This window comes from Carcharhinus amblyrhynchos, chromosome 6 (assembly GCF_965287045.1).
Source record: "Carcharhinus amblyrhynchos chromosome 6, sCarAmb.v2.hapA, whole genome shotgun sequence".
NCBI classification, from domain to species: domain Eukaryota; kingdom Metazoa; phylum Chordata; class Chondrichthyes; order Carcharhiniformes; family Carcharhinidae; genus Carcharhinus; species Carcharhinus amblyrhynchos.
The window spans coordinates 11,535,052-11,560,850 of record NC_137329.1 but is presented as its reverse complement, the minus strand read 5'-3'; the positions used below and the strand labels follow the sequence as shown (position 1 = coordinate 11,560,850).

Genomic DNA, 25,799 nt, shown 5'->3' with positions numbered 1-25,799 from the left:
AAGGATTTAATATGCTAAGTAGCTGAATTGAAACTGTGAATATGCAAAATATTACTAACACATTGTTGTGTAATTGCTTAACCAGAAATAAAGGCAAGGTCAGATTTCAGCGAGTTTATAAATAATGTAAATCGCAGTGCTCAATCTACTGCTGGGTGGGGGAGTCTCACAGTTCACACTGGCTCTCTGTGCCTCTTCCCACTCACTGGAAAAAAATAGTCTGAGACAGGTCAACAGGCAGGATATTGGGTCTAACGTTTAGCTTCCTGAGTACTGCTTACCAGTTCTCTAAGTTAGAAATTTTAAATCCACACCACGTGATCTCTCCTGACATCACACAGACATTTAAAAGAAAATCTTTTCAAACGTAACAGCTTGTTTTTAGGGCTGTTTCTTTAGAAATGGTTTCCTGCTGCTGTGCTACCAGCGTAACCTCTGTCCTCTCTACTTCAAATGAAGGAGTAGACCACGATGGCACGGTGGTTAGCATTGCTGCCTCTCAGTGCCAGGGACTTGGGTTCAATTCTCACCTTGGGTCACTCACTGCCTGTACAGAGTCTGCTCCTTCTCCCCGTGTCTACATGGGTTTCCTCCAGGTGCTGCAGTTTCCTCCCACAATCCAAAGATGTGCTGGTTAGGTAGGATTGGCCAGGCTAAATTGCCCCTTAGTGTCAGGGAGAATAGCAGAGTAAATATGTGGGATAGGTCCTGGGTGGGATTGTGGTTGGTGCAGACTGGATGGACCGAATGGCCTTCTGCTGCGCTGTAGGGATTCTATGATAGGTTATAAAATTTAGAACTCACCCTTCATTCTCTACTGATTATGCTGCCATTAGAAAGGCTTGATTAAGCTGTGTGATAAACAGCTAATAATAGGATAAACATTGTAACCACACAAGTTTTGTGATGATTGTGTTATGTCATATTAGCATGCACTTCAGCATAAAGTGTCTTTCAAAACCTTTACCTTTCACAGATCAACCCCTTTAAGTTTCACAGTCTAAGAATGCTGTCATGAAATGATTCAGCTCCAAGTGTGTAATTACTGTGGGCTGTCTCCGGCTGCTTACTGGGAGCGATGACTCTGCGTCTGTGCCATACATTCCTATCCTCTTATCCATCCTGTGCAAAAATGAACTCCATTTCCTGAATCTTGTGTCGTTGCTATCATCACTAAAAAAACCATTTTTTTTGTTTATTCATTCGTGGGACATGGGCGTCGCTGGCTGGGCCAGGATTTATTGCCCATCCCTAGTTGTCCTTGGAGGACAGTTCAGAGTCAGCCACATTGCTGTGGCTCAGAAGACACATGTAGCCCAGACCGGATAAGGACGGCAGATTTAAAGTTTATTTATTAGTCACAAGTAAGGCTTGCGTTAATGAAGTTACTGTGAAATTCCCCTCCTTGCCACACTCCGACGCCCATCCGGGTCAATGCACCTACCCAGCACATCTTTTAGAATGTGGGAGGAAACCGGAGCACCCAGAGGAAACCCACGCTGACACGGGGAGAATGTGCAAACTCCACGCACACGGTCACCCAAGCCAGGAATTGAACCTGGGTCTCTGGAGCTGTAAGGCAGCAGTGCTAATCACTGTGCTTAGTGAACCAGATAGGTTTTTCCAACAATCCTCAATGGTTTCAAGGCCATCAGCAGATTCGTATTTCCAGATTTTGTTAAAATTCAAACTCTTCCACCGGTCGTGACGGGATTCAAACCCGGGTCCCGAGAGCATTCCGGGATTAATAGTCTAATGATAATACCACTGGGCCATCGCCTCACCACATCATTTCTCTCATCCACAGCCCAGCTCTGTATTCTAACAGCTCCATTCATATCTGTTTCACCGTTAGTGTTTAACGTGTTCAGACGACATTCTTCTGGCTGTGTGTAAATGTTACTCTATTTGTTTTAAGTGGATATCTGCTGACTTTGGAACAGTCATGATGCGGATATGCCGGCATTGGACTGGGGTAAACACAGTAAAAAGTCTGACAACACCAGGTTTTAGTCCAACCTGGTGTTGTCAGACTTTTTACTGACTTTGAAACAATAGACAGAGGAATTCATGTGAAGGCATTTGTATTCTAATCCAGGCAGTCCCTGGACTTGCAGCACAGTCAGTTCCTGAAAACCGCGTCTTAAGTCGAAATGTCGTACATTGGGACCGATTTTCCCTTAAGAACAATGTGAGAAATCAGGGATTGGTTCCTAAACCAAGGCCCGAAACCCGATTCTCATCAAAACAAAACAGCATTTTGGACTCGGATCAATTATAAAAATACAATATAGCTATAAATATTATAAAACATAAATTTTAAGAAAATGTTTGAAAACACAAAGATTCGCCAAGTAAAAATGTTAAAAAAAAAAGGATCCTGTGTCAGGATGATGGGCGCAGAACATTGATGTGTATACATGTTCGCTGAAATATAAGTACTAAAAGGTACCACAAGAAAAGAGCATTCAGGCTCCCCCCCCTCCCCCAATGCTAACCACTATGCCATTGTGCCACCCATATCACTAAAGTATGAAGAATAGGCCCATTGAATGTTCATAAACTATATTAATAATTTATTATTCCAGGACAACAGAGGAGAGGAGAAACGCCCACGTAATTGCTGGCATTGCTGTGAGCTCCCTAAGGAGTCCAGGACACCGGTCACAGGCCCCATTGACTCGAGCATTAATCTGTCCCGTCACTGTTCATATGCACCCACCCATCCTGCGACACTAGATTACTGACTGTTCCTTTACAGTGCTGCAATCCATTGTTAAAGGCCATTCCTCGCATTAACTGCACGCCTGATTTTTAGATCTGCTTCTCTTTGACCATGTGTTCAGTATCCCTCTGCAAGTATCCTCCTTTTGCCTGTAGCATTCTTCAGGCTGCGTCAACCTCTGAACCTTGGGCAAGCTTTGACACATTAAAGTCACGAGACAAATGCAAAATGCTTTTGCTGAGATGGGTCTGGAAAATGTGTGCAAATATTAGTTGTCAAAACCAGTCGTTGGTGAAATGAAGGCTCAAATCCATCTGTGGCTGATGCAAACAGTAGGAATTAACAGTAGAAAAGTACATGTTATCTTGTGGTCCACTGGTACCAATAATTGTCACTGCGGTCAGCCAAGAATGACTTAACAAATGGTTTTAATCTCATCGGAGTGTCCTGAGATACTGCCACCTTGTGGTATTTTGCACTGTCTGCACAGACTTGCTGGCTGCAGAGAAGGATGCAGTTTTGTGCAAATGAAATTAGATAATCTTGATACGAAAATTGAGTGCTGACCCGTGGATGCAATGAGTTCACGTAATATGTTGTTTTTACTCATTCATGCAATGTGGGCCTCACTTTTATTAAGCCACAACATTTATTTCCCATTGCTAATCGCCCTTGATCTGAGTGGCTTGCCAGGCCATTTTCGAGGGCATTTAAGAGTCAACCACATTGCTGTGGGTCTGGAGTCACAGGTAGGCCAGACCAGGTAAGGACAGCAGATTTCCTCCCTTAGAGGACATAAGTGATCCAGATAGGTTGTTATGACAATCGACAATGACTTCATGGTCATCAGTCGGCCTTTAATTCCAGGTTGTTATTGAATTCAAATTTCACCAACTTCCACGGTGGGATTTGAACCCAGATCCCTAAAGCATTACCCAGAGTCTCTAGATTGCTAGTCCAGTGACAATACCACTACACCACCACCATTTGCTTCATTCACTGAAGGAACAGTGGGCGGCATGGTGGCACCATGGTTGGCACTGCTGCCTGACGGCACTAGGGACCCTGGTTCAATTCTGGCCTCGGATCACCATCTGTGCAGAGTTTGCACATTCTCCCCGTGACTGCCTGGGTTTCCTCCGGGTGCTCCGGTTTCCTCCCACACTCAAGATGTATGAGTTAGGTGGATTGCCCCTTAGTGTGAAGGGATTGGCAGAGTAAATATGTGGGGTTGGAATTGGACCTGGGTGGGATTGTGGTTGGTGCAGACTTGATGGGCCGAATGGCCTCCTCTGTACTGTAGGGCTTCTGTGGATTCTGTGAAACTGCATAAAGGCTCAGGATGTTAAAAAAACAAATAACATTACAGCGAATTATGAGCTGAAATACACTGCCTGAATAGGTGGCAAAAAAGTAGCCTGAACGCTAATTCTTAGAAATGGGAATTTCAATAGTTAAAAGTTTGAAGCAGAGAATATTGTAAGACAGTGGGAAAAGAGTAGGGAAGATGGGATTAATAGGACAGCTCTTTCACAAAACACTTGAGTGAATGGCCTGTTTCTGGCTTGAAAAGTTTGATGATTCTCAGTTAGAATCAAATGGCTGGCATGAGGATCGAGCTTTCACTGATCGCTTCCTTTCCTGTATAACACTGCTCCCCGAGAAATAAAGTTTATTCATTAGTGTCACAAATAGGCTTACATTAACACTGCAATGAAGTTACTGTAAAAATCCCCTCATCGCCACATCTAGCGCCTGTTCGGCTACACTGAGGGAGAATTTAGCATGGCCAGTGCCTCTAACCAGCATATCTTTTGGACTGTGGGAAGAAACCGGAGCACCCGGAGGAAACCCACGCAGACACGGAGAATGTACAAACCACGCAGACAGGGACCCAAGCCCGGAATCGAATCCAGATCCCTGGCACTATGAGGCAGCAGTGCTAACCACTGTGCCACCGTGCCGCATGAACTCCAGTCCTTTGTAGATGGACGGGTACACCAAACAAAATACAAAGCTTCCCAGTTACCGTGGTTTAAATGTCAAGACCTATGTGCAAGTAACACTGTGGGGCTGCTTGATTTTCTAATATTGTTCTGGAAATTCCCTGACCGTTCTCACTCCTCTCAGCGGAGCTGTGAGGCATTAGTTGAACAGGCTGATAGCCTGCCCCCATGGCCATGCAATCAGACATGACAGCACTCCCCCAGCAAACATATACATCCTTACCACTGTGCTTCTAGAAAAGAAATCGCTGTCCACACCAGAAATATACTTGTGTTTTATCTGTATTCATAAATATAAAAAATGGTATTGCATATAAATGTTGGTTAGTAGGGTAAATAAGTAGGGTTATGGGGAAAAGGGCCTGGGTGGGATTGTGGTTGGTGCAGACTCGATGGGCCAAATGGCCTCTTTCTGCATTATAGGGGAATCTATGATTCTACTAAGGTGGAGAGCGCAATAATATGGTGTTATCACAGAGTCAATGAATAGAGATAAAGAAAAGTGCAATCTAAAGTTTACTTAGTACCGTACCTGACCTTGGGCAGTTGCAGTCAAAGTACCTTTGAAGTGTAGCCACTGCCCTCATGTAGGTAAGAAATAGAATAATACAAAATCCGTACAGTGCAAAAGAAAGCCATTCAGCCCATCAGTTTGCACCGACTCTCTGACAGAGCATCTCAGCCAGGTCTATCCCTGAAACCCTGTGTATTTAGCCTGTTAATCATCCTAACCTACACATCCTGGGACACTATGGAGCAAGTAAGCATTGCTAATCCACCTAACCTAAACATCTTTGGACTGTGGGAGGAAATGGGAGCACCCGGAAGAAACCCACGTAGTCCCCGGGAGAACGTGCAAACCCCACACAGTCACCCAAGCCAAGAATTGAACCCGAGTCCCTGGCACTGTGAGGCAGCAGTGCTAACCACTGTGCCACCGTACTGCCCCATAGTGTACCTGGGTTCACAGGGAAACTGGTTACCGTGGCAATCCATTTTGGCAGACTCTATCATGAGACTTCACGGCCCGATTTCTTCAGATGTTCACGCTGGAAAGATTCTCAGTCCCACTGGCAGTGCACGCACACCCATGGATTTTCGATCAGTGTGGGGTGACATCAGTAAGAATTCCCATTGACAATGGCAGGACTAGATAATCCCGTCGCTAGCAAACAACATGCAACCTCCCACTGGTGGGAACAGGTGGCTGGGAGGCTGGAGAATGTAACATCTATTCTTCTGATTGAATTTGAAGCAGATATCCAGCAGTCAGCTCGGCAGTAAACAAACCATGCAAACCAAACACATTTCTTTCACCAGCTATAGCGGCACCAGGGACCCTGGTTTGAATCCTGGCTTGGGTTACTGTCTGTGTGAACTTTGCACCTTCTCCCCATGTTTCTGTGGGTTCCCTCCAGGTACTCTGGTTTCCTCCCACAGTCTGAAAGATGTGCCGGTTTTCTCCCCAACGTTTAGCATGACCAACGTTTAGGTGCATTGGCCAGGTTAAATTCTCCTTTGGTGTAACCGAACAGTGCCGGAGTGTGGGGACTAGGAGATTTTCACAGTAGTTTCATTGCAGTGTTAATGTAAGCCTACTTGTGACTAATAAATAAACTTTACTTCAGCACTGCCAAGGACCCATCCGTAATCTGTGACCTTACTGACCTTAATCTAGGTCTTAATTTTTTTTTATACTGCTTTCCGTTCCCACCCTGTCAGCTCAAGACACAGACAAGTCTCTTCAGCTCAGGAGTCCACCACAATAGCTGTAACATCACCTACTGGAAAGTCTCAAGTCTTTCTGACTTTTGTTTGTTATCGGAATTCACCTGTCACTCCCTGTGGGGAGAGGCAGTGGGTCCGCACGTTTGAGATGAAGTATCAATTTGTGAAAGGACTTGCACACACAGTACTATTTTTGTGGTTGCGATAATCAACTCAAGAAAACAGGGTTCAGGAAATACTTGGTTTTAAAATACTTCCTTCTGTTAAAATGAATTGCTTTTACGTTCTCACTTGCAGCCTTGCAAACATATCAGAGGTTACGCTTGCATGTAGTTGCAGCACGGGTTACAGACAGAATGAAGGTGATTAAGTAACTCCCCTGTGAATTGGGGCCCTCTTTAAATTGACTAAGCCTCGAACTACTGCCAAATCTTTGGCCGACACAGCGCAACTGATTTGACTTGACACACCGGTGTCATAGAGTCATACAATCATACAGCAACACAGCATGGAAATAGGCCCTTCAGCCCATCCAGTCTATGCCGAACGTGATACCCTCCCAGCTTGACCCAATTGCCTGCGTTTGGCCCATATCCCTCAAACCCTTTCCCATCCGTGTATTTATCCGAATGCTTTTTAAATGTCGCTATTGTACCTCCCTCAACCACTTTCTCTGGCAGCTCATTCCATACGCATACCACCTTCTGCATGAAGGAGTTGCCCCTCTGTCCCCTTTTAAATCTTTCGCCTCTCACCTTAAACCTATGCCCTCTAGTTTTCAATTCCCTTTCCCTAGAGAAAAGACGATTGCCGGAATTCTACCGCTCCACCTGCCATGGAATTGGAGTGGGCGAAGGGTGAACCATAGAAATATCTGTTGACTTCGGACTGGAATTTCCGATCTCACTTGAGAGAGAGGCCGTAAAATCCCGCCCTATGTGTGTTCATCCTTCTTATGCCCCTCATGGTTTTGCACGCCTCAGTAAGGTCACCCCTCATTCTCCTACATTCCAAGAAATGAAGTCCTAGCCTGGTCAACTGCTCCCAGTAAGTCAGACCCACTAGTCCTGGCAACATCCTCGTAAATCTTCCTTGCACTCTTTCCTGTTTATCAAAGCCAGGGGGTGACAAGTATCAATACTCGTAATTGGAGCTTTGTTTCTGAAACATTGTAGTGAATGAACTCTTGAGTAGTGGCACCGATGCCAGGCCTGCCACGTTTCATGGGTTCGTAGGTGGTGAGAAGCTCTCCAAATGTTAACAAGTAGTCACTTCAGTCTTGATCTGGATCGGCTTGAGTGTTTTGCCACTCAGGCGGCTCCATGACATGAAGACAGGTGTTGAATAGTGTCTGGCTACTGCATGGGCAGAACTTCATTTTTGGTCTTGCTCATTCCTTTGACGAGAGACCGTTGTTTGTGCTGCAGACTTCATTCACATATCTCCTTTTCTTACCAGCTTTGCCAGGAAGTGATTTGGACAGGCTGAGTGCGTGAGCATCTGCGTGGCAGTTGCTGTATAATGTGGACAAATGTGAGGTTATCCACTTTGGTAACAATAACAGGAAGACAGATTATTACTTGAATGGGTGCAGATTAAGAGAGGTGGATACTCAACGAGACTTTTCGTGCATCAGTCGCTGAAAGTAAGCGCGCAGGTACAGCAGGTGGTAAAGATGGTAAATGGTATGTTGGCTTTCATGGTGAGAGGATTTGAGTATTCGGATGGGGATGTTTTGCTGCAGTTGTATAGGATGTTGGTGAAGCCAGGAGTTTTGTGTGCAGTTTTGGTGTCCTTATCTGAGGAAGGATGCCCTTGCTATAGAGGCAGTACAGCAAAGATTTACCAGGTTGATTCCTGGGATGGCAGGTCTGTCATATGAGGAGAGACTAAGTTGGTTAGGATTCTGTTCACTGGAGTTTAGAATAATGAGAGGAGATCTCATAAAAACTTATAACATTCTAACAGGTTTTGACAGGGTAGATTCAGAAAGAATGTTCCTGGTGATGGGGAATCCATATCATAGTTGAGGATAAGAAGTAAACCATTTAGAACTGAGGTGAGGAGAAATTTCTTCACCAGAGGGTGGTGAATGTGTGGAATTCACTACCACAGAACCTCAACTAGGCCAAAATGTCGTCTGATTTCAGGAAGAAATTAGATCTAATCTTGGTGATAAGGTGATCAAGGGATATGCAGGGAAGGGGGGGGTCAGGATATTAAATTTGATGATCAACCATGATCATGCTAAATGATGGAGCAGGCTTGAAGGGCCAAATAGCCTCTTCCTGCTCCTATTTGCAATGTTTCTATACCTCTCACTGTGCAGCGTGCTGCTGTTCTGCTAACCTTTTTTTTGCCACAAAATTCTACAGTCAGTTAAAGCTGGCAACAGGAATTGGATAACATAACTCTCAAACCCACACAATATTGGAACGATGTACAAATCTATCATTCATATCCGAATCCCCCATAATGGGCTGGGTTGTGGTCTTTATGCAGTCTTAAGTATTGGTCACTGTGTGCAGCAGACACGATCCTGTTTGGAAAGTGTATGTAGCTTGGTAAGTCTCATGAGGAGGTTGTGTGTCTTGTACAGTTCAACAGTAAGTGTTTATTAACTACTTGTAACTAGATAAACATATACAGTGTATGCTCTCAGCTAGGAACAGTCTCCATGCTTGCCTCTGCACATGTCTCTCTCCATCTCTGATTGCCCTGTAGATTTGGGCGATATGTTCCTTTATAACCGTCTGTGTACGGCACTCAACGTGACACTAAATCTTTCCACGTTCAGTGCTGAGTGTCATATTAACCCTTTCTGTGTACGGTACTCAGTGTCACATTAACCCTTTCTATGCCAGAGACCTATACTGCAGACTGGTCTTTTGCTGACACTAGCTTGTCGTATAGTTTAAGTTCATTTGTTAGGCTTACCTTAACACTGTAATGAAGTTACTGTGAAAATCCCCTAGTTGCCACACTCCAGAACCTGTTTGCGTAACTGAGGGGGAATTTAGTGCGGCCAATGCATCTCACCTCACCAGCATGTCATTCAAACTGTGGGAGAAAACCAGAGCCCCTGGAGTAAACCATACAGTAAAAAGTCTGACAACACCAGGTTTTAGTCCAACCTATTTATTTGATAATATTCTCACAAGCTTTCGAGGGGACAGCCTCTTCGTCAGGTGAATGACACAGACATGGGGAGAATGTGCAGACTCTGCACAGACAATGACCCAAGCCGGGAATCCCTGGCAGTGTGAGGCATGCTGTGATATGTTCTTTGTTGGTTAAGATGTGGTCACTGTGCTCCTCCCCATTGGAGTCATGAACTGTGTTACTCATGACATCAACACAGCATTGCACCAACCTCAACCAAGCAGTCTCAAATATTTTTACTACTTCAGTTTTTCTATCATAACGAAAGGAATACCACTTTGTTTTAAAGCCCATACGATTATTTCCCACCCAGTTCTGGAGTAGGGTTGCCAATCCTCCAGGATTGGCCTGGAGTCTCCAGAGATTGAAGGTCAACCTCCAGGACACTGCTGTGTGCCACCCTAGAGGTTAAGAAATCATCAGGACATTTGAAAAAAAGGGTGGATTTTAGCTTTTCTTTTTACCAGATGCACAAATATAAAAAATAGAAAGAAAAGGTTGAGATAGGGACATGATGGAGGGAGATAGGAACTGCGTCAGCGATTCAACAATTATTCAGGGGAGGTGAGGTGTGAGACCCTCGGTCTGGGGGGGCAAAGTCCCTCTGCTTGTATCGTTTTTTTTCACTCAGAAGGTGGTGAGTGAGTGGATTCGGCTGCCGTCGGTGGTGGTGGAGGCGAACTCGTTGGGGTCTTTTAAGAGACTTCTGGATGAGTACATAGGATTTAATGGGATTGGGGGTTATGGATAGGCCTGGTAGGTTGGGATATGATCGGCGCAACTTGTGGGCCGAAGGGCCTGTTTGTGCTGTAGTGTTCTACGTTCCACGTTCTATGTTGCTGCTGCAAGGGTGTCATTTGAAGCTTGTGGACTCTCTTTAAGGGATGGAGCCTCCAGCTGTAATGGGTCTCACCCCATATATTCCACCAGGCTACCTTCAGGTCCCAAGTACTTTGAATGAGCACTTCCCCTTTGAGGTGCGTTCATCAAGTACTTCCTATTGTTAAATACGAGGTGTTGAAGAATACCGTGTACAGTTCTGGCTGGCGGGAGATGGCTTCAAATGAGCAAGAGGCCATTCCTCCACTGGCGAAAATGTGGTGAGACCAGGAAGTCGCCCCAAATTGGGGCCTGACACAGTAAGTTTGCAGTCTGCCTCTGAGACGTGAGTAGCTGATTTCTATACCTACCTTCCCTGGCAATTTCCTCAGTGGCATGAATTTGTCAGGGCAACATACCAACGTGACCCTCCCCACCATCACCGGCCGCACCCCATATATTCCACCAGGCTACCTTCAGGTCCAAAGTAGTTTGAATGCATGCTTCCCCTTTGAGGTGTGTTCATCTGCAGGGGAAGTAATTTGAGACCAAGTACTTCCTATTGTTAAATTTAAGGTATTGAAGAATACTGTGTACAGTTCTGGTCACCCTATTATAGAAAGGATTCATTGAACTAGAAAGAGTGCAGAAAAGATTAACTGGGATGCTACCAGGACTTAAAGGTTTGAGTTATAAGGAGAGGCTGGATAGACTGGGACTTTTTTTCCCTGGAGCGTAGGCGGCTGAGGGGTGATCTTATAGAGGTCTATAAAACAATGAGGAGCATAGATCAGCAAGATAGTCAATATCTTTTCCCAAAGATAGGGGAGTCAAAAACTAGAGAGCATACGTTTAAGATGAGAGGGGAGAGACGCAAAAGTGTCCAGAGCGGTAATTTTTATCACTTAGAGGGTGGTGAGTGTCTGGAATGAGCTGTTAGAGATGGGTACAATTTTGTCCTTTAAAAAGCATTGACAGTTACATGGATAAGATGGGTATAAGTGGGCCAAAAGCAGGCAATTGGGACAATTTTAAGGGTTTAATAAAGGGGCAGCATGGACAGATCGGGCCGAAGGGCCTATTTCCATGCTGTAAACTTCTATGACTCGATGACTCTGAGCCTTTTATTGGCATGTTCAGCACTAAGATCGAGCCTGAGATCAGGCGTATTTCCTGTTCTTGTCAGTTTGGATCTTGTATGTCTCTCTTGTGGCAACCATAAATTGGATTCAATTTGTATTTCAATTGGTTTTCGGAGCAAACAAGGAGATGGATAAAGGGTTTCTCCTCTTCATTCTGCTCACTGAGAACGGAATAACATTTAAAAAAAAATGCCTGTCTTATAGATTTGTTGCTGAGCTCACTCACTTATTCTCACTGCCTTTGCATGTTGGTGACTGCTCTGAAAGGTTTCCAAGTTTAGTCCAGGTTAACACCCCCTCCCCCTGCCAGTATCCCCCTCCCGCTGCTTCCCTTTTCTCGAGGGATTGGATTCCTGCCATGAAACTGTTGGAAAAGGAGTTTCACATGTCTTCTGTTGGCAAGCTGTCTTTAATTCACTCATGGGGAAATGCTGGGGCAGCATTTATTCCCCATCCCCCAAGAGTCAACCACATTGCTGTGGCTGTGGACTCGCACATAGGCCAGAGCAGCTAAGGATGACAGATTTTCTTCCCCAAAAGTATATTAGTGAACCAGATGAGTTTTTATGACAAATGTTTTGCGGTCCTCATTAGACTTTTAATTCCAGATTTTTATTGGATTCAGATTTCACCATCTGCTATAATAGGATTTGAACCCAGGCCCTCAGAGCATTTGGATTACCAATCCAATGTCAATACCACTATATCACTGCCTCCTCCCTGTTTGTCTACATGGACATCAAAGCCAGATTGGGCCCTGTTCTCTTCAGTGCACAGACAGGTGGAAGATTGGCTGCTGGATAGCCAATGGAGTGTGAAATAATAGCTCATTTTCTTCCCCTGCACTGAGGCCCATTGCAAAGCCCAGTAAGTGAGCAGGAGCTTTTCTTGCCCTCTGCTGCCCTAGAGACATGGACACAGACCAGCAAGCCTACAGGAAGGATGTGGAAGCTATTGAGAGGGTGCAGAGGAGATTTATAAGGATGTTGCCTGGATTGGGAGGCATGCCTTATGAAGATAGGTTGAGGGAGCTCGGTCTCTTCTCCCTGGAGAGACGAAGGTTGAGAGGCGACCTGATAGAGGTTTATAAAATGTTGAGAGGAATAGATAGGGTGGATTCTCGGAGGCTATTTCCCAGGGCTGAAACGGTCGCTACAAGAGGACACAGGTTTGAGGTGCTGGGAAGCAAGTACAGAGGAGATGTTAGGGGTAAGTTTTTCACTCAGGGTGGTGAGTGAGTGGAATCGGCTGCTGTCGGTGGTGGCAGAGGCGAACTCGCTGGGGTCTTTTAAAAGACTTCTGGATGAGTATATGGGATCTAATGGGATTGGGAGTTACAGATAGTTCTATGGCTTGATGAGTATAGATGTGATTGGCGCAACTTGTGGGCCGAAGGGCCTGTTTGTGCTGTAGTGTTCTATGTTCTAATGTAAGTATTCTCAGCAGTGATCAATGAAATCCCAATGCTAATTTAGCGCTTTCAAAACTCTACTTCTATGAAGCTTGGAGGTGCAGAATCTATGCACTGCAGTGCCACAGATGGTGGGAGGATGTAATTACAGTACACAGATTCACATTAACAATTTCTGCTGTGTGTCACCCAAGTCTGGAATGTATCTCAAACTGTATCTGATGGCTGTTGGAATATGTAGACATCACGGTTAGTAATTATCAACATAACAGTAATAATCAGGTGGCAATGATGAGAGGCTTGTTGCTGCGCAATGCAACAGTGTTTGTTAAAAGTGGCCTCCATCTCAAAGTTTCAAACAAAAGGGACATGAATTCCAAGCTTTAACACAGAGTGACTGAATGCAAATTAGGAGCAAATCTTAGGTTTCAGTTGATGTAAGGTGGGATACTGATTTGCTATTCCTCATTTTATATTATTGCCAAACATAAATTTCTATCCCAAAGATTCTGTGCTTTTCTGTTTAAGAACATAAGAACATAAGAAATAGGGGCAGGAGTAGGCAATCTAGCCCTTCGAGCCTGCCCCACCATTCAATAAGATCATGGCTGATCTGTCGTGGCTCAGTTCCACATTCCCGCCCTCTCCCCATAACCCTTGCTGACACTACCATCGGTGTACAAGTAGTAAATTGACTTGTCACACAAAAGCACGTACTCTGACTCTTTTTTTTAAAATTGGATATAAATTTTACCTGGACCCAGATTTTTTTTCTCTCAAGATGGCACTGGAGCGTAGTGACTTCTTGCAAGCTGTGCCCAGCATACCTTGTAATTCTATTTTTTACTCTCGTTCTATGCTTCTAAAACTTCGTTCTAACTCTTTTAAACTCTCCAACAATGCTTTAATTCAACCTATGACTGTAACACTACATTCTGCACTCCTTTCCTTCTCTATGAATGGTATGCTCTGTCTGTATAGCGTGCAAGGAACAATACTTTTCACTGTATACTAATACACGCGACAATAATAGATCAAATCAAAAAGTTTTTTTCCTTCTCAAGTAATTATCCAATTCTTGTTTGCAAGTTTATAATCTACTTCAGGCCCCATTCAAGCAATGCATCTCACTGCATATCAACTTGCTGCCGAAGGAAAAAAAATGATTTTGGCGTCCTCCCTCAGTTACATAGAAAATTGGAACAGGAGTAGGCTCTGCTGCCTACCTTCAAGCCTTTGATTTTACTTCATTTGATTATTGTCAAATGTATTAGAATAGAGTGTAAAGCATTGAGCAGGGTAAATACGTGGAGTTGCAGGAATGAGGCCTGGTTTGGATTGTGGTCGGTGCAGACTCGAAGGGTCAAATGGCCTCCTCCTGCGCAGTAGGGTTCTATGATTCTAGTCAAAGTGGCACTTCACTGGAGGAGAGTGGGATTATATCCAGCAGCGAGGATCCCGACTGGCAGACCACTCTCTGCCTAACCGCATGTGCCAGTTTGAGATATTGGCCAGCAACCGTTCCAACTGGTGTTACAAATCTATCTCCTTTGCTGAGGATATCAGCAAGTGATGTTCTTTGTGTTTAAATTCCTCTTTTTCAGGAAAGAAGAAAAGAGTTTGAAATAAATCTGTTGAAGACCGGCCTTGAACTGGAAACTGAAAGTAAAGAAGTAAGTAAAGCTCTCTTTCATTCCATTGTTCAATCATTAGCTGCCGCTGAGGCCCAAAGCTCAGGGATTCCCTTCCGTCCTTGACACTTCACCTCTGGTTAAAACCTACCTCAATCTCCTTCAGCTTTGTTCCCATCCCATATCCAGGAACATTGGAATTAGGAGCAAAAGTCGGTAAACTCAGCCCTTTGAACCTGCTCCACCATTCAGTCAGATCATAAGAACATAAGAACATAAGAAATAGGAGCAGGAGTAGGCCACCTAGCCCTTCGAGCCTGCCCCGCCATTCAATAAGATCATGGCTGATCTGTCGTGGCTCAGTTCCACTTTCCCGCCCTCTCCCCATAACCCTTAATCCCCTCGCTTATCAAAAACCCATCAACCCGCGTCTTAAAAATATTTAGCGAGGCAGCCTCCACCACTTCAACGGGCAGAGAATTCCAGAGATTCAGCTGATCTCTCCCTGGTCTCAAATCCACCACTCCCCTTGTTCCTCATATCCCTTCCTCCCATTTTTATTAGAAATATATCTATCTCCTTCTTTAAACCATTCAGTGATTCAGACTCCACTGAGCTATGGGCAGCAAGTTCCACAAATTCACCACACCCTTCAAGAAGTAGTTCCTCCTCATCTCAGGGTTAAATCCATCACCTCTCAACCTATACTTATGACCTCTTGTTTGACATTGCCCCGTAAGAGGAAGCATTTGGTCTGCATTTACTTTATCAATCCCATTTAAAATTTTATACACTTCAATCGAATCCCCCCTCGTCCTTCTAAACTCCAGCAAGTACAAGCCCAAACTGTTTAATTTCTCCTCATACATTAACCCTTTCACCCCCCCGCAAATCAATCTGGTGAACCTCCTCTGAACTGCCTCCAATGCCACCACGTCCTTTCTCAAATAAGGGGACCAAAACTGGACACAATACTCCAGCTGTGGTCTCACCAACACCCTATACAGCAGCAACAGCATTTTGCTGAATTAAAGGGCACTGTATCAATGCCATTTGTTACTGGTGTTCACTATTCATAGAATAGACCTCAACGTGGGAATTTTGTAGAAGTTGCACCCGCTCCGCTGGAAATAATTTGACCACAGCAGACTTTCCAGTGAAGCAGACAAATGGGTTTACGCTGCACTTCTTACAGAGCAGCTGCATCTTAGGATTTGTGAATAAAGGAACTATTGGTCCTCAGCTCCTTAACTGAGTACGCAGTGTGGAGGATGGGATGTGACATGTTGTAACAGCTGTGCTTTTAAAATGCAGAGGAAGATCCCAGCGTGCGGACATCCACATTTTACAGACTTTATCTGAAATACATCTAACCTGCTGCTTTAACCTGATCTATCAAGTAGATCTGGTCAGGTGTATGTACATGTGACCAAAATTGTCTTGGGGTAGACTTCAGTGAAACAAAACCTGGGAGAATCAGGTAGGGACAATGCTGCACTGTTGGACAGCTGATCTTGGAAGCCTTGAGTTTGAATCCCAGGGATTAAACCAGAATACTGCGACCTGAGACACCAGGCATAGTGGCACGATGGTTAGCACTGCTGCCTCACAGCCCCGGGACCCAGGTTCAATTCTGGCTTCGGGTGACTGTCTGTCTAAAGTTTGCACACTCTCCCCGTGTCTGCGTGGGTTTCCTCCGGGCGTTTCGGTTTCCTCCCACTGTCCAAAGATGTGCGGGCTAGGTTGATTGGCCATGCTAAATAGTGTCGGGATCAGCAGGGTTAATACGTGGGGTTCTGGGGTTAGGGCCAGGGTGGGACTGTTGACGGTGCAGGCTCAATAGACCAAGTGGCCTTCTTCTGCACTGTAGTGATTAATATGAGTCCTCAACAAGCCCGCCAGCCATAAAAAAAAAACAACAGGCAGCGAGATCGAAGATAGAGTCCTCAATAGCGCAGCACACGGCTCTGAGATAAATGAAGAAAGGGATTGGAGGTTGGGTCATGGACATCGGGAAGTTGTGTAACCATGTCGGGAGACTGTAGTGACTTGTGAGAAAATGGCAGCTCCCATTGAGGCAAACCAGTCACTTGGTGAGGTCTTTAATACTCATTTGGTCCCTCATTTGCACAGCGCTCTCTTGACGCTGTGTTGTTAGCTTCCATCAAAATACTTCTGGCCTGTAATGAGCTGTGCTTCCTACATTTAGGAAGTAATTTAATGATTGAAAACTGGACATTCTGCAGCTGAATTTAGAGGTCTCAGTACTCGGGCATCCACAGGAGGAGGCAATGCAGCATTTATTCAGAGTGACATGTGTAAGGAGTGGAAAATTCACCCTGCATTAAATTATGCCTCTTGGATTATGAATAGATAGTGAGGTGGACATCGGAATAGAGAAAAGCAGTTCACCCTTGAGCCTGTTTTGCCAAAGCTTAATAAAAAGGGCTCCATTCTGGACTCTGAGGAAGGATGTTCTTGCTCTCAAGGGAGTGCAACGAAGGTTTACCAGGCTGATTCCGGGGATGGCGGGACTGATGTATGAGGAGACATTGAGGGGGTTAGGATTATTTTTTGCTGGAGTTCAGATGAATGAGGGGGGCATCTCATTAGAGACTTATAAAATTCTAACAGGACTAGACAGGATAGATGCAGGGAGGATGTTCTCGATGATGGGGAAGTGCAGAACCAGGGGTCACAGTCTGAGGATTCAGGATAGACCATTTAGGACAGAGATAAGGAGACATTTCTTCACCCAAAGCGTGGTGAGCCTGTGGAATTCATTACCACAGGCAGTAGTTGATGCCAAAACATTGAATGCGTTCAAGAGGCAGCTGGATATAGCACTTGGGGTGAATGGGGTCAAAGGGTATGGGGAAAAAACAGGATTAGGCTACTGAGTTGGACAATCAGCCATGATCATAATGAATGGCAGAGTAGGCTCGAAGGGCCAAATGGCCTCGTCCTGCTCCTATCTTCTATGTTCCTATGTTTCTAATTTTCTCTCATCTTCCTGATTGATGATCACTTTGGAAGTAGAGGGGTATGAAATTTATCTGCAGTGTAACACTACAGAACTAAGATGAGATATGTTATGTTTCCAGGATTCAGATGATGGTAAAACATACTTTACCAAGATTCACGCTCCTTGGGATGTCCTGGCCACATACGCGGAGGTTATGCACATCAAAGTGCCCATCAAGGAAAACGATATTCCACAAGCAAGAGAAAACCCATTTGACTGGCTGATGAAACCGTTCCACCTGAATCCAAAAATAATAAACCCAGAACCAGATTACTTTACTGCGCCCTTCAGTAAACAGAGGCAGGAACTCTTCCTCATCAATAATCCAGAGACTTTCTTCTCCCCTTCTACCCGCAACAGAATTGTAAGTGTGGTCAAGTATACTGTAATGTGCAGGCATAGACCTCAGCGTGCGGAATGTAATTTACCATTACAACTTTGCAGGAAGCAGACTTTGCTCTGTTTCGGTGAGCCTCTCAATGTTGCACTGATCTTTTCTATTTACACAAAAAGAGAACCGCAGAATCTATGGTGAGACAGATGCACAGGTGCTGCCTGAGTCTAGGAATATTTCCAGCTTGCTTTTATTTAACAGTTTGCTTGCAATCTGCGATTATGTGCTTCTGAGTACAGATCATTTGGTTCCTTTGAATGTTGGAGCACCTGATTTTAATTAAAGGCTTCATTTGTCATGGGGGCTGCAGAGTTGCTGTGTGGATAGCATTGCTGCCTCACAGCGCCAGGGACCCAGGTTCGATTCCTGGCTTGAATGACTGTGTGGAGTTTGCACGTTCTTCCATGTCTACGTGGATTTCCTCTGGGTGCTCCAGTTTCCTCCCACTGTCCAAAGATTTGCTGGTTAGGTGCATTGGCCATGCTGAATTGCCCCTTAGTGTCCCAAGATATGTAGGTTAGGGGTGGTTAGTGAAATATGTGGGATTTCAGGGATAGGGCCTGATTAAGATGCTCTGTCAGAGAGTCGCAGCAGACTCAATCTGCTGAATGGCAAATTTCTGCACCATAGCTATCCTGTAATTCTATGTTATGTACCCTGGAAAGCAATATTCCTAGTCTTATGGGCATTTTAAAGTTTCCCCTCAATTGTACGAGTAGAATTTCCAGGCAGAAACTGATAGCCAAGTTCCGCACGCATGAGGACAACCTCAGCCGGGATCTTGGGTTCGTGTCACACTATCTGTAACCCCCACGATTGGCTGAGCTTGCAAAATCTCATTAACTGTCCTGGCTTGAGACAATTAATACCTCTTTTACCTGTACTTAACCCTTTCTCTGCTCACATTGTCTGCACCTGTAAAGACTTGATTACCTGTTAAGACTCACATTCCAACCATTATCTTGTGATTGAGCTTGTGTCTGTAAATGCCCTGTTTGTGAAACAAATCCTGCACTCACCTGAGGAAGGAGCAGCACTCCGAAAGCTCGCGCGACCAAGTAAACCTGTTGGACTTTAACCTGGTGCTATGAGACTACTTACTGTACGAGTTTTAGTGAGTTTCTAATCCCACCCCCCCCCCCTCCTGTGTTGTGTGTAGGAAGTGTGCTGTACATTTGTTGATACGCTGTCTCAATTTTTGCTTCAGGTATATTACATTCTTTCTCGATGCAAGTACGCAACAGAAGAAGGGAAGAGGAAATTTGGGATCAAGAGGCTGCTCAACAATGGCACATACACGGCTGCTTTCCCACTTCATGATGTAGGTACTCTGCTCAGGGTATACCCTGTGCTTCTGTCTCAATCAGATTATTGGTATCTAAGTTTGATTTGATTTATTATTGTCGCATGTATTAACATACAGTGAAAAGTATTGTTTCTTGCACGCTATATGGACAAAACATACCATTCATAAAGAAGGAAAAGAGAGAGTGCAGAATATCTTGTTCCAGTCATAGCTAGGGTGTAGAGAAAGATCAAATTAATGCAAGGTAGGCCCGTTCAAAAGTCTGACAGCAGCAGGAAAGAAGCTATTCTTGAGTTACGTGACCTCAGACTTTTGTATCTTTTTCCCAATGGAAAAAGGTGGAAGAGAGAATATCTGAGGCAACGGGAAGTGTTGACAGTGTTAATGGATGGGAGGCTGGTTTGCGTGATGGGTTGGGTTTCATTCATGACCTTTAGAAAGGGCTGTAGGGAAAAGTCTGGGAATACGAGACAGTGAGCTTCATATCTCTGGTGGGTAAATTGTTGGAAGGTATTTTGAGAGACAGGATTAACAGGCATTTCGAGATGCATGGACTGATTAGGGACAGTCAGCATAGCTTTGTGAGTGGAAAATCATGTCTCACAAATTTGATTGAGTTTTTTTTGAAGGGGTAACCAAGAAGAAAGATGAGGGCAATGCAGTTGATGTTGTCTACATGCACTTTAGCAAGGCCTTTGACAAGGTACTGCATGGTAGTTTGTCGCATAAGGTTAAATGTCACGGGATCCAAGGTGAGGTAGGCAAATAGATACAAAATTGGCTTCTTAACAGAAGCCAGAGGGTGGTTGTGAGTGTTGTTTTTCAAACTGAAGGCCTGTGAACAGTGGCGTGCCTCAGGGATCAGTGCTGGATCCATTTATAATTATTTGCCATTTATAATTAATGATTTGGATGAGAATATAGGAGGCATGGTTAGTAAGTTTGCAGGTGACACCTAAGATTGGTGGCACAGTGGACAGTGAAGAAAGTTATCTTTGATTGCAACGGGATCTTGATCAATTGGGCCAGTGGGCTGACGAGTGGTAAATAGAATTTAGTTTAGACAAATGCAAGGTGATGCATTTTGGTAGATTGAACCAGGGTAGGACTTACTCAATTAATGGTAGGATGTCGGAGAGAGTTACAGAGCAAAGAGATCTAGGAGTACACGTTCATAGCTCCTTGAAAGTGGAGTCACAGATGGACAGAGTGGTGAAAAAGGCATTCAGTATCCTTGGCTTCATCTGTCAGAACACTGAATACAGGAATTGGGATGTCTTGATGAAATGGTATAAGACATTGATAAGGCCAAACTTGGAACACTGTGTGCAGTTCTGGTCACCCTATTGTAGAAAGGATATTATTAAACTAGGAAGAGTGCAGAAAAGATTTACTAGGATGCTACCTGAACTTGATGGTTTAGGTTATAAGGAAAGGCTGGATAGACTGGGACTTTTTTCTCTGGAGTGTAGGAGACTGAGGGGTGATCTTGTAGAGGTCTATAAAATAATAAAGGGCTCAGATCAACTAGCTATTCAAAACAATTTCCCAAAAGTAGGGGAGTCTAAAACTAGAGGGTTTAGTTTAAGGCGAGAGGGGAGAGATACAAAAATGTCCAGAGGGGCAATTTTTTCACAGAGAGTGGTGAATATCTGGAACAAGCTGCCAGTGGTAGTAGTAGAGGCAGGTACAATGTTGTCTTTTAAAAAGCATTTAGATAGTTACATGGGTACGATGGGTATAGAGGGATATGGGCCAAATGCAGGCAATTGGGATTAGTTTAGGGGTTTAAAAAAAAAGGATGGTATAGACAAGTTGGGCCGAAGGGCCTAATTCCATGCTATAAACCTCTATGATTTTATGACCTTCTATTCTTAGTTGTTTTTCAGTAATTTAGAAATACATTTTATTGCATGTGTTTACGATAAAAATGTCTGACTTGTGGTTTCCTCCGATACCTAATGTTGCCCAGAAGAATGAAACTCAGTAAAACAGGGAAGTAAGAATACTGGTCGGAACTGTTCTTTCCCTTCCCTTCTGGGTAAGACTGTCGGACACTGGTGTGCTTCATATTATGCGTAGACACTTTGTTCTTTGATCCTCCCCTTAGTCTGGAATTGCCACACGTTCCTGGAAGACAGTACCAACTAGTTTTCGTAAGCCACCCTCGTATGCAGATTCTTGTGGCAGATAGGAGGGCTGATGAGCAGAGTGCATGTTGACTAGTAGGGCAGGGAAAGGTTGTTAGCGGCGACTGAGCAGTGGGCCGCTATGTCATGGAAGGGATGGTCCCTTCCGAATGCTGAAATAGGAGTTCAACCTTCATTGTTCCCTTTTTTTTGCTTTTGGCTTCACTATCTCCTCCCCCTATGCCCAACCGCAGTGGGATATTCAAACTTTTGTGTCAACTTATTTTGTTCCCAGAGCAGAAATTTTACTTTTTGTGTCAGTAATGTGAATATCTGCTCTTATAACGCACCAGCTCAAGAACAGCTTCTTCCCTGCTGGCACCAGACTTTTGAATGGACCTTACTTGCATTAAGTTGATCTTTCTCTACACCCTAGCTACATTCTGTACTCTCTCCTTCCCTTCTTTATGAATGATATGCATTGCCTGTATAGTGCGCAAGAAACAATGCTTTTCACTGTATACTGATGCACGTGACAATAATAAATCAGCTTTGTATGTGGAGTTTGCATGTTCACCCTGTGCGTGGGTTTCCTCCGGGTGCTCCAGTTGCCTCCCACACCCCAAAGATGTGTGTGGTTAGGTGGATTGACCATGATAGATTGCGTCTCAGTGTCAGGGGGATTAGCTGGGTAAATGTGTGAGATTATGGAGATAGGGGCTGGGAGGGATTGTTGTTGGTGCAGAATCAATGGCCTGATGTGCACTGTAGTGATTCTATGAGTTTTGGAGTGAGTCTTTGTGTCTTTTTAGTCAAAGATATCTCCTCAACTGTGGAGTTTGTCCGCATTAGTTAAAATGACGCAAACATGTAAATAACATTTTTTTTTTAAGCAGTGCAGGACTTCTCCCCCTCTGCTGTTCTTGGTCAAGAAGGCAGGCAATGAGACCTGTTCAGCGAGGTGCTGGCACCTTTTAAAGTAGCTTCATTCATCAGCGGTGCTGTGGGTTGGCTTAACTCTCTAAATTAACAGAGAAAATGCTTTTCCGGCATCCTTGCAGCAGTTTCAGTATCACTGCAGTCAGCCTCAGAGGTTAGTAGCTGGCCAAGATGGGAGGTTAACTATACTCTGCTGTGCACTCCCCCTCCCCCGTTGCCTGCGTTACTGAAAATATTAACATTGATTTCCAGCCAGTTACCACATTTGGAATAATATTTGGCATTAGCTTTTGAAGTCGGGTGTGTTTGTCTGGAATTTTGAGACCTCTTGCATCGGCAAAACAGTTCTCATAGCTGCAGTTGCGCCTCGACAGAATCAGACTGACCCGCTTAGAATCATAGAATCCTACAGCGCAGAAGGAGACCATTCAGCCCATCGAGTCTGCACTGACCACAATCCCACCTAATGCCTGTCTCCATAAACTCCTGGCTAGTCCTCCTGACACTAAGGGGCAATTTAGCATAGCTAATCCACCTAACCCGCACCTCTTTGGACTTGAACTTGAACCGCGCTTCTCCAGTTCACCTGGATCCTTCATTGTCACGTTAAAATTGCCTTCTTTGTCAAGAAGGTGTGCTAATGTCTATTGTAACTGGAATGCTTTGAAAGACTAAAGGGGGTAACCTGGTTTTCCAACAAAAGCAAATGTACTGTATCAGCTGCAGAAGAATTCGACTGTGTACATCCATTATACATAGTTCCAGTGCAATTCAGCTGACTTGAATGTTTGCGTGTCCGAGCCAAGTCACTGAGCAATCTATTCCACTGCTGTGGGTTTAGGGAACTGAAATATTGCCCTGTGAATCAGACACTTGATGGAAAGAGTAATTTTAGTTCAAGACTGCACCAGCATCTGTGAATTTTAATAAGTTGCAACACTTCTTCTCACATATAGTCATCGTCATTCTCTGCCCGAAGGTCGGTCCTTTGCGATTGTTCTACAAACTGTGGCAAAATGCCATGATTTTTATCACAGGTGGGGCAAGGACACAGACCGAGCGTCTACTTCAGTCAGATTGGGGATCTTTGGCTGCTGACGTTGATTTGAGCCAGCCGTGCGGCTACCTGCGCTCTCCAACCTCTCCCCACGCTCCCATATAGGAGTAAATAGCTGTGTAAATAACCCTGTAAATTGTAAGGGTAAGGGACCTCAAAACTTGAGCAACAGGTGAAACTAGCTGTTTCACACCGCTACCTTGCAGTAACGACGCGAATGGTGTTTTCCATGAACAGGACGCTGACATCAAGCTAAAGATATGTGCTGCTTATCATGCAATTCAGCAATATGGTTGTATGAATTCAAGTGCTGGTACAATGATTTTATTTCAGCTCAGGCAGGTTAAAGGAAAATAAAAATGCTTTTCCCTAATCGATGCTGACCTGTTTGTAATATGTTTTTCCTGGAAATCGATGTCCTGAACACATTAGCAAGTGAAAACGACCTGTCTCTCTCTCTCCCTCTGTCTTGTTGCTCCTATTGCTGGAGGCCACATTGCCTTTAAGAGCAGCTGCATGCGTTCTGTGGTGATAAATGTTGCTATAACGCACTGGCGGCTTGCCAACGCAGGCAGCTCAGCATGTGTATCTAGGCTAGTATTCTGGAACTGTCTTTAAAAATAGCACCATGCACAATACAGTGTCATAGTTCTTTTGAGCACTGGTTTCATCTATTTGAAAAAAGTCTGACAACACCAGGTTTTAGTCCAACCTATTTATTTGATAATATTCTCACAAGCTTTCGAGGGGTTACCCTCTTCGCCATTCACCTGACGAAGAGGGTAACCCCTCGAAAGCTTGTGAGAATATTATCAAATAAATAGGTTGGACTAAAACCTGGTGTTGTCAGACTTTTTACTGTGTTTACGCCAGTCCAACGCCGGCATACCCACATCATTCATCTATTTGTGCAGGTGTATGATGTTCTGTAGAGTATCAGTGGAAAAATACATTGAGGATTACACTCAAGCTGTGGTGCTTTTGGAATGAATGTAGTCATCGAGAGGATGGGAGGGTACATGGGCAGAAATTCACAAGGATTATGCCAACGTTTTGGGTGCGACATTGGGTTAAGACACCCCTTGTCTTGGGCAGGTGATGCAGGCCTGCATTATTTACTTTTCCATAGCAGAGTGTGTTTCAGAGCTAGTGACAGACACCTCATCTGTTAGTCCTCCAAGCAAAGTAGTTTTGTTTAAGCTCCAGATAGAGGTGGCACAACCTCCACTTTGGAAAGCGTGCCGATGTGCATTATCGCGATGGTATTGAAAGGCTTTGCGTAGTAGGGCAGCATGGTGGCACAGTGGTTGGCATTGCAGCCTCACAGCGGCAGGGATCCAGGTTCGATTCCCAGCTTGGGTCACTGTCTGTGCAGAGCCTGCACCTTCTCCCCGCGTCTGCGCGCGTGGGTTTCGTCCGGGTGCTCCGGTTTCCTCCCACCGTCCGAAAGACTTGCTGGTTAGGTGGATTGGCCACGACAAAATTCTTCCTCAGTGTACCCAAGCAGGCGCTAGAGTGTGGCAACTGGGGGATTTTCACCGAGGATGAACACTTCATTGCAGTGTTAATGAAAGCCCACTTGCGACACTAATAAATAAACTTAGACTTTAAACTTAAAAACTAATGGGTGTTGTGCATTTGGGGATTACTGCAGGCGGTGTGCCCCCTTTAAGATGATGGTCACATGATCACTTTGTGGCATCCCCAGAGCCTCCATAGCCTGCTGGCTAGCGAGCACAGTTTTAAAATTAGGGATTGCACTTTTAGGAGAGAGATGGGAAGAACTGGAGATTGGAGCCTGTACAGTGAACATCTAAAATAAACCTTACCTGCTGTTTATATTAAAACTTGTGTGGACATCCTGAATGGAACTGATCTTCACACCTCTCCACCCTAGCCACAGGCAACACAACAATGGGAAGATTGTTACCCTGGGTAGAATTATGCTAGTGGGTGCAGGTCACCAGGTGAATAATCCCCCTGCCATTCTGAGCGAGGGGATCAGAGGAGGTCTCAGTGTTTCTTTGACTCAGTATTTTGGAGGACAAGGCAGCAGGTGTGTGTGTGTGCGGGAAAAATCATGTTGCCTTTTTTCACAAATTGTCTACAAAATGACAGTGGTCCTTTAACAATGCTGTTCTGTGGTCTTGTTTCCACAAGTTTGAAATAATCACGCTAAAAATGCTGGAACTTCATTGAACGTATCTCCTGCAGTTCTCCATTTGGCTGATGGACTGATGCATTGTTGCTTAGTGTCTAACTGCAGAGCCACAGCGAATGTGTCACTCTGAATCATAGAATCCCTACAGTGCAGAAGAGGCCATT

At 44.6% G+C, this 25,799-nt stretch overlaps 1 protein-coding gene across 7 annotated transcripts in view; it reads left to right on the top strand.

Moving 5' to 3' along the window:
• Positions 1-25,799, top strand: part of ano5a (anoctamin 5a) — a 163,032-nt gene that overhangs the window by 105,320 nt on the left and 31,913 nt on the right. For all 7 annotated transcript variants that reach the window (XM_080189907.1, XM_080189903.1, XM_080189906.1 and 4 more), the window contains 3 exons: positions 14,598-14,666; positions 17,729-18,013; positions 19,251-19,364. In XM_080189907.1, the coding sequence (XP_080046033.1) occupies positions 14,598-14,666; positions 17,729-18,013; positions 19,251-19,364 (468 nt within the window). The remainder of the gene's footprint in view (positions 1-14,597; positions 14,667-17,728; positions 18,014-19,250; positions 19,365-25,799) is intronic.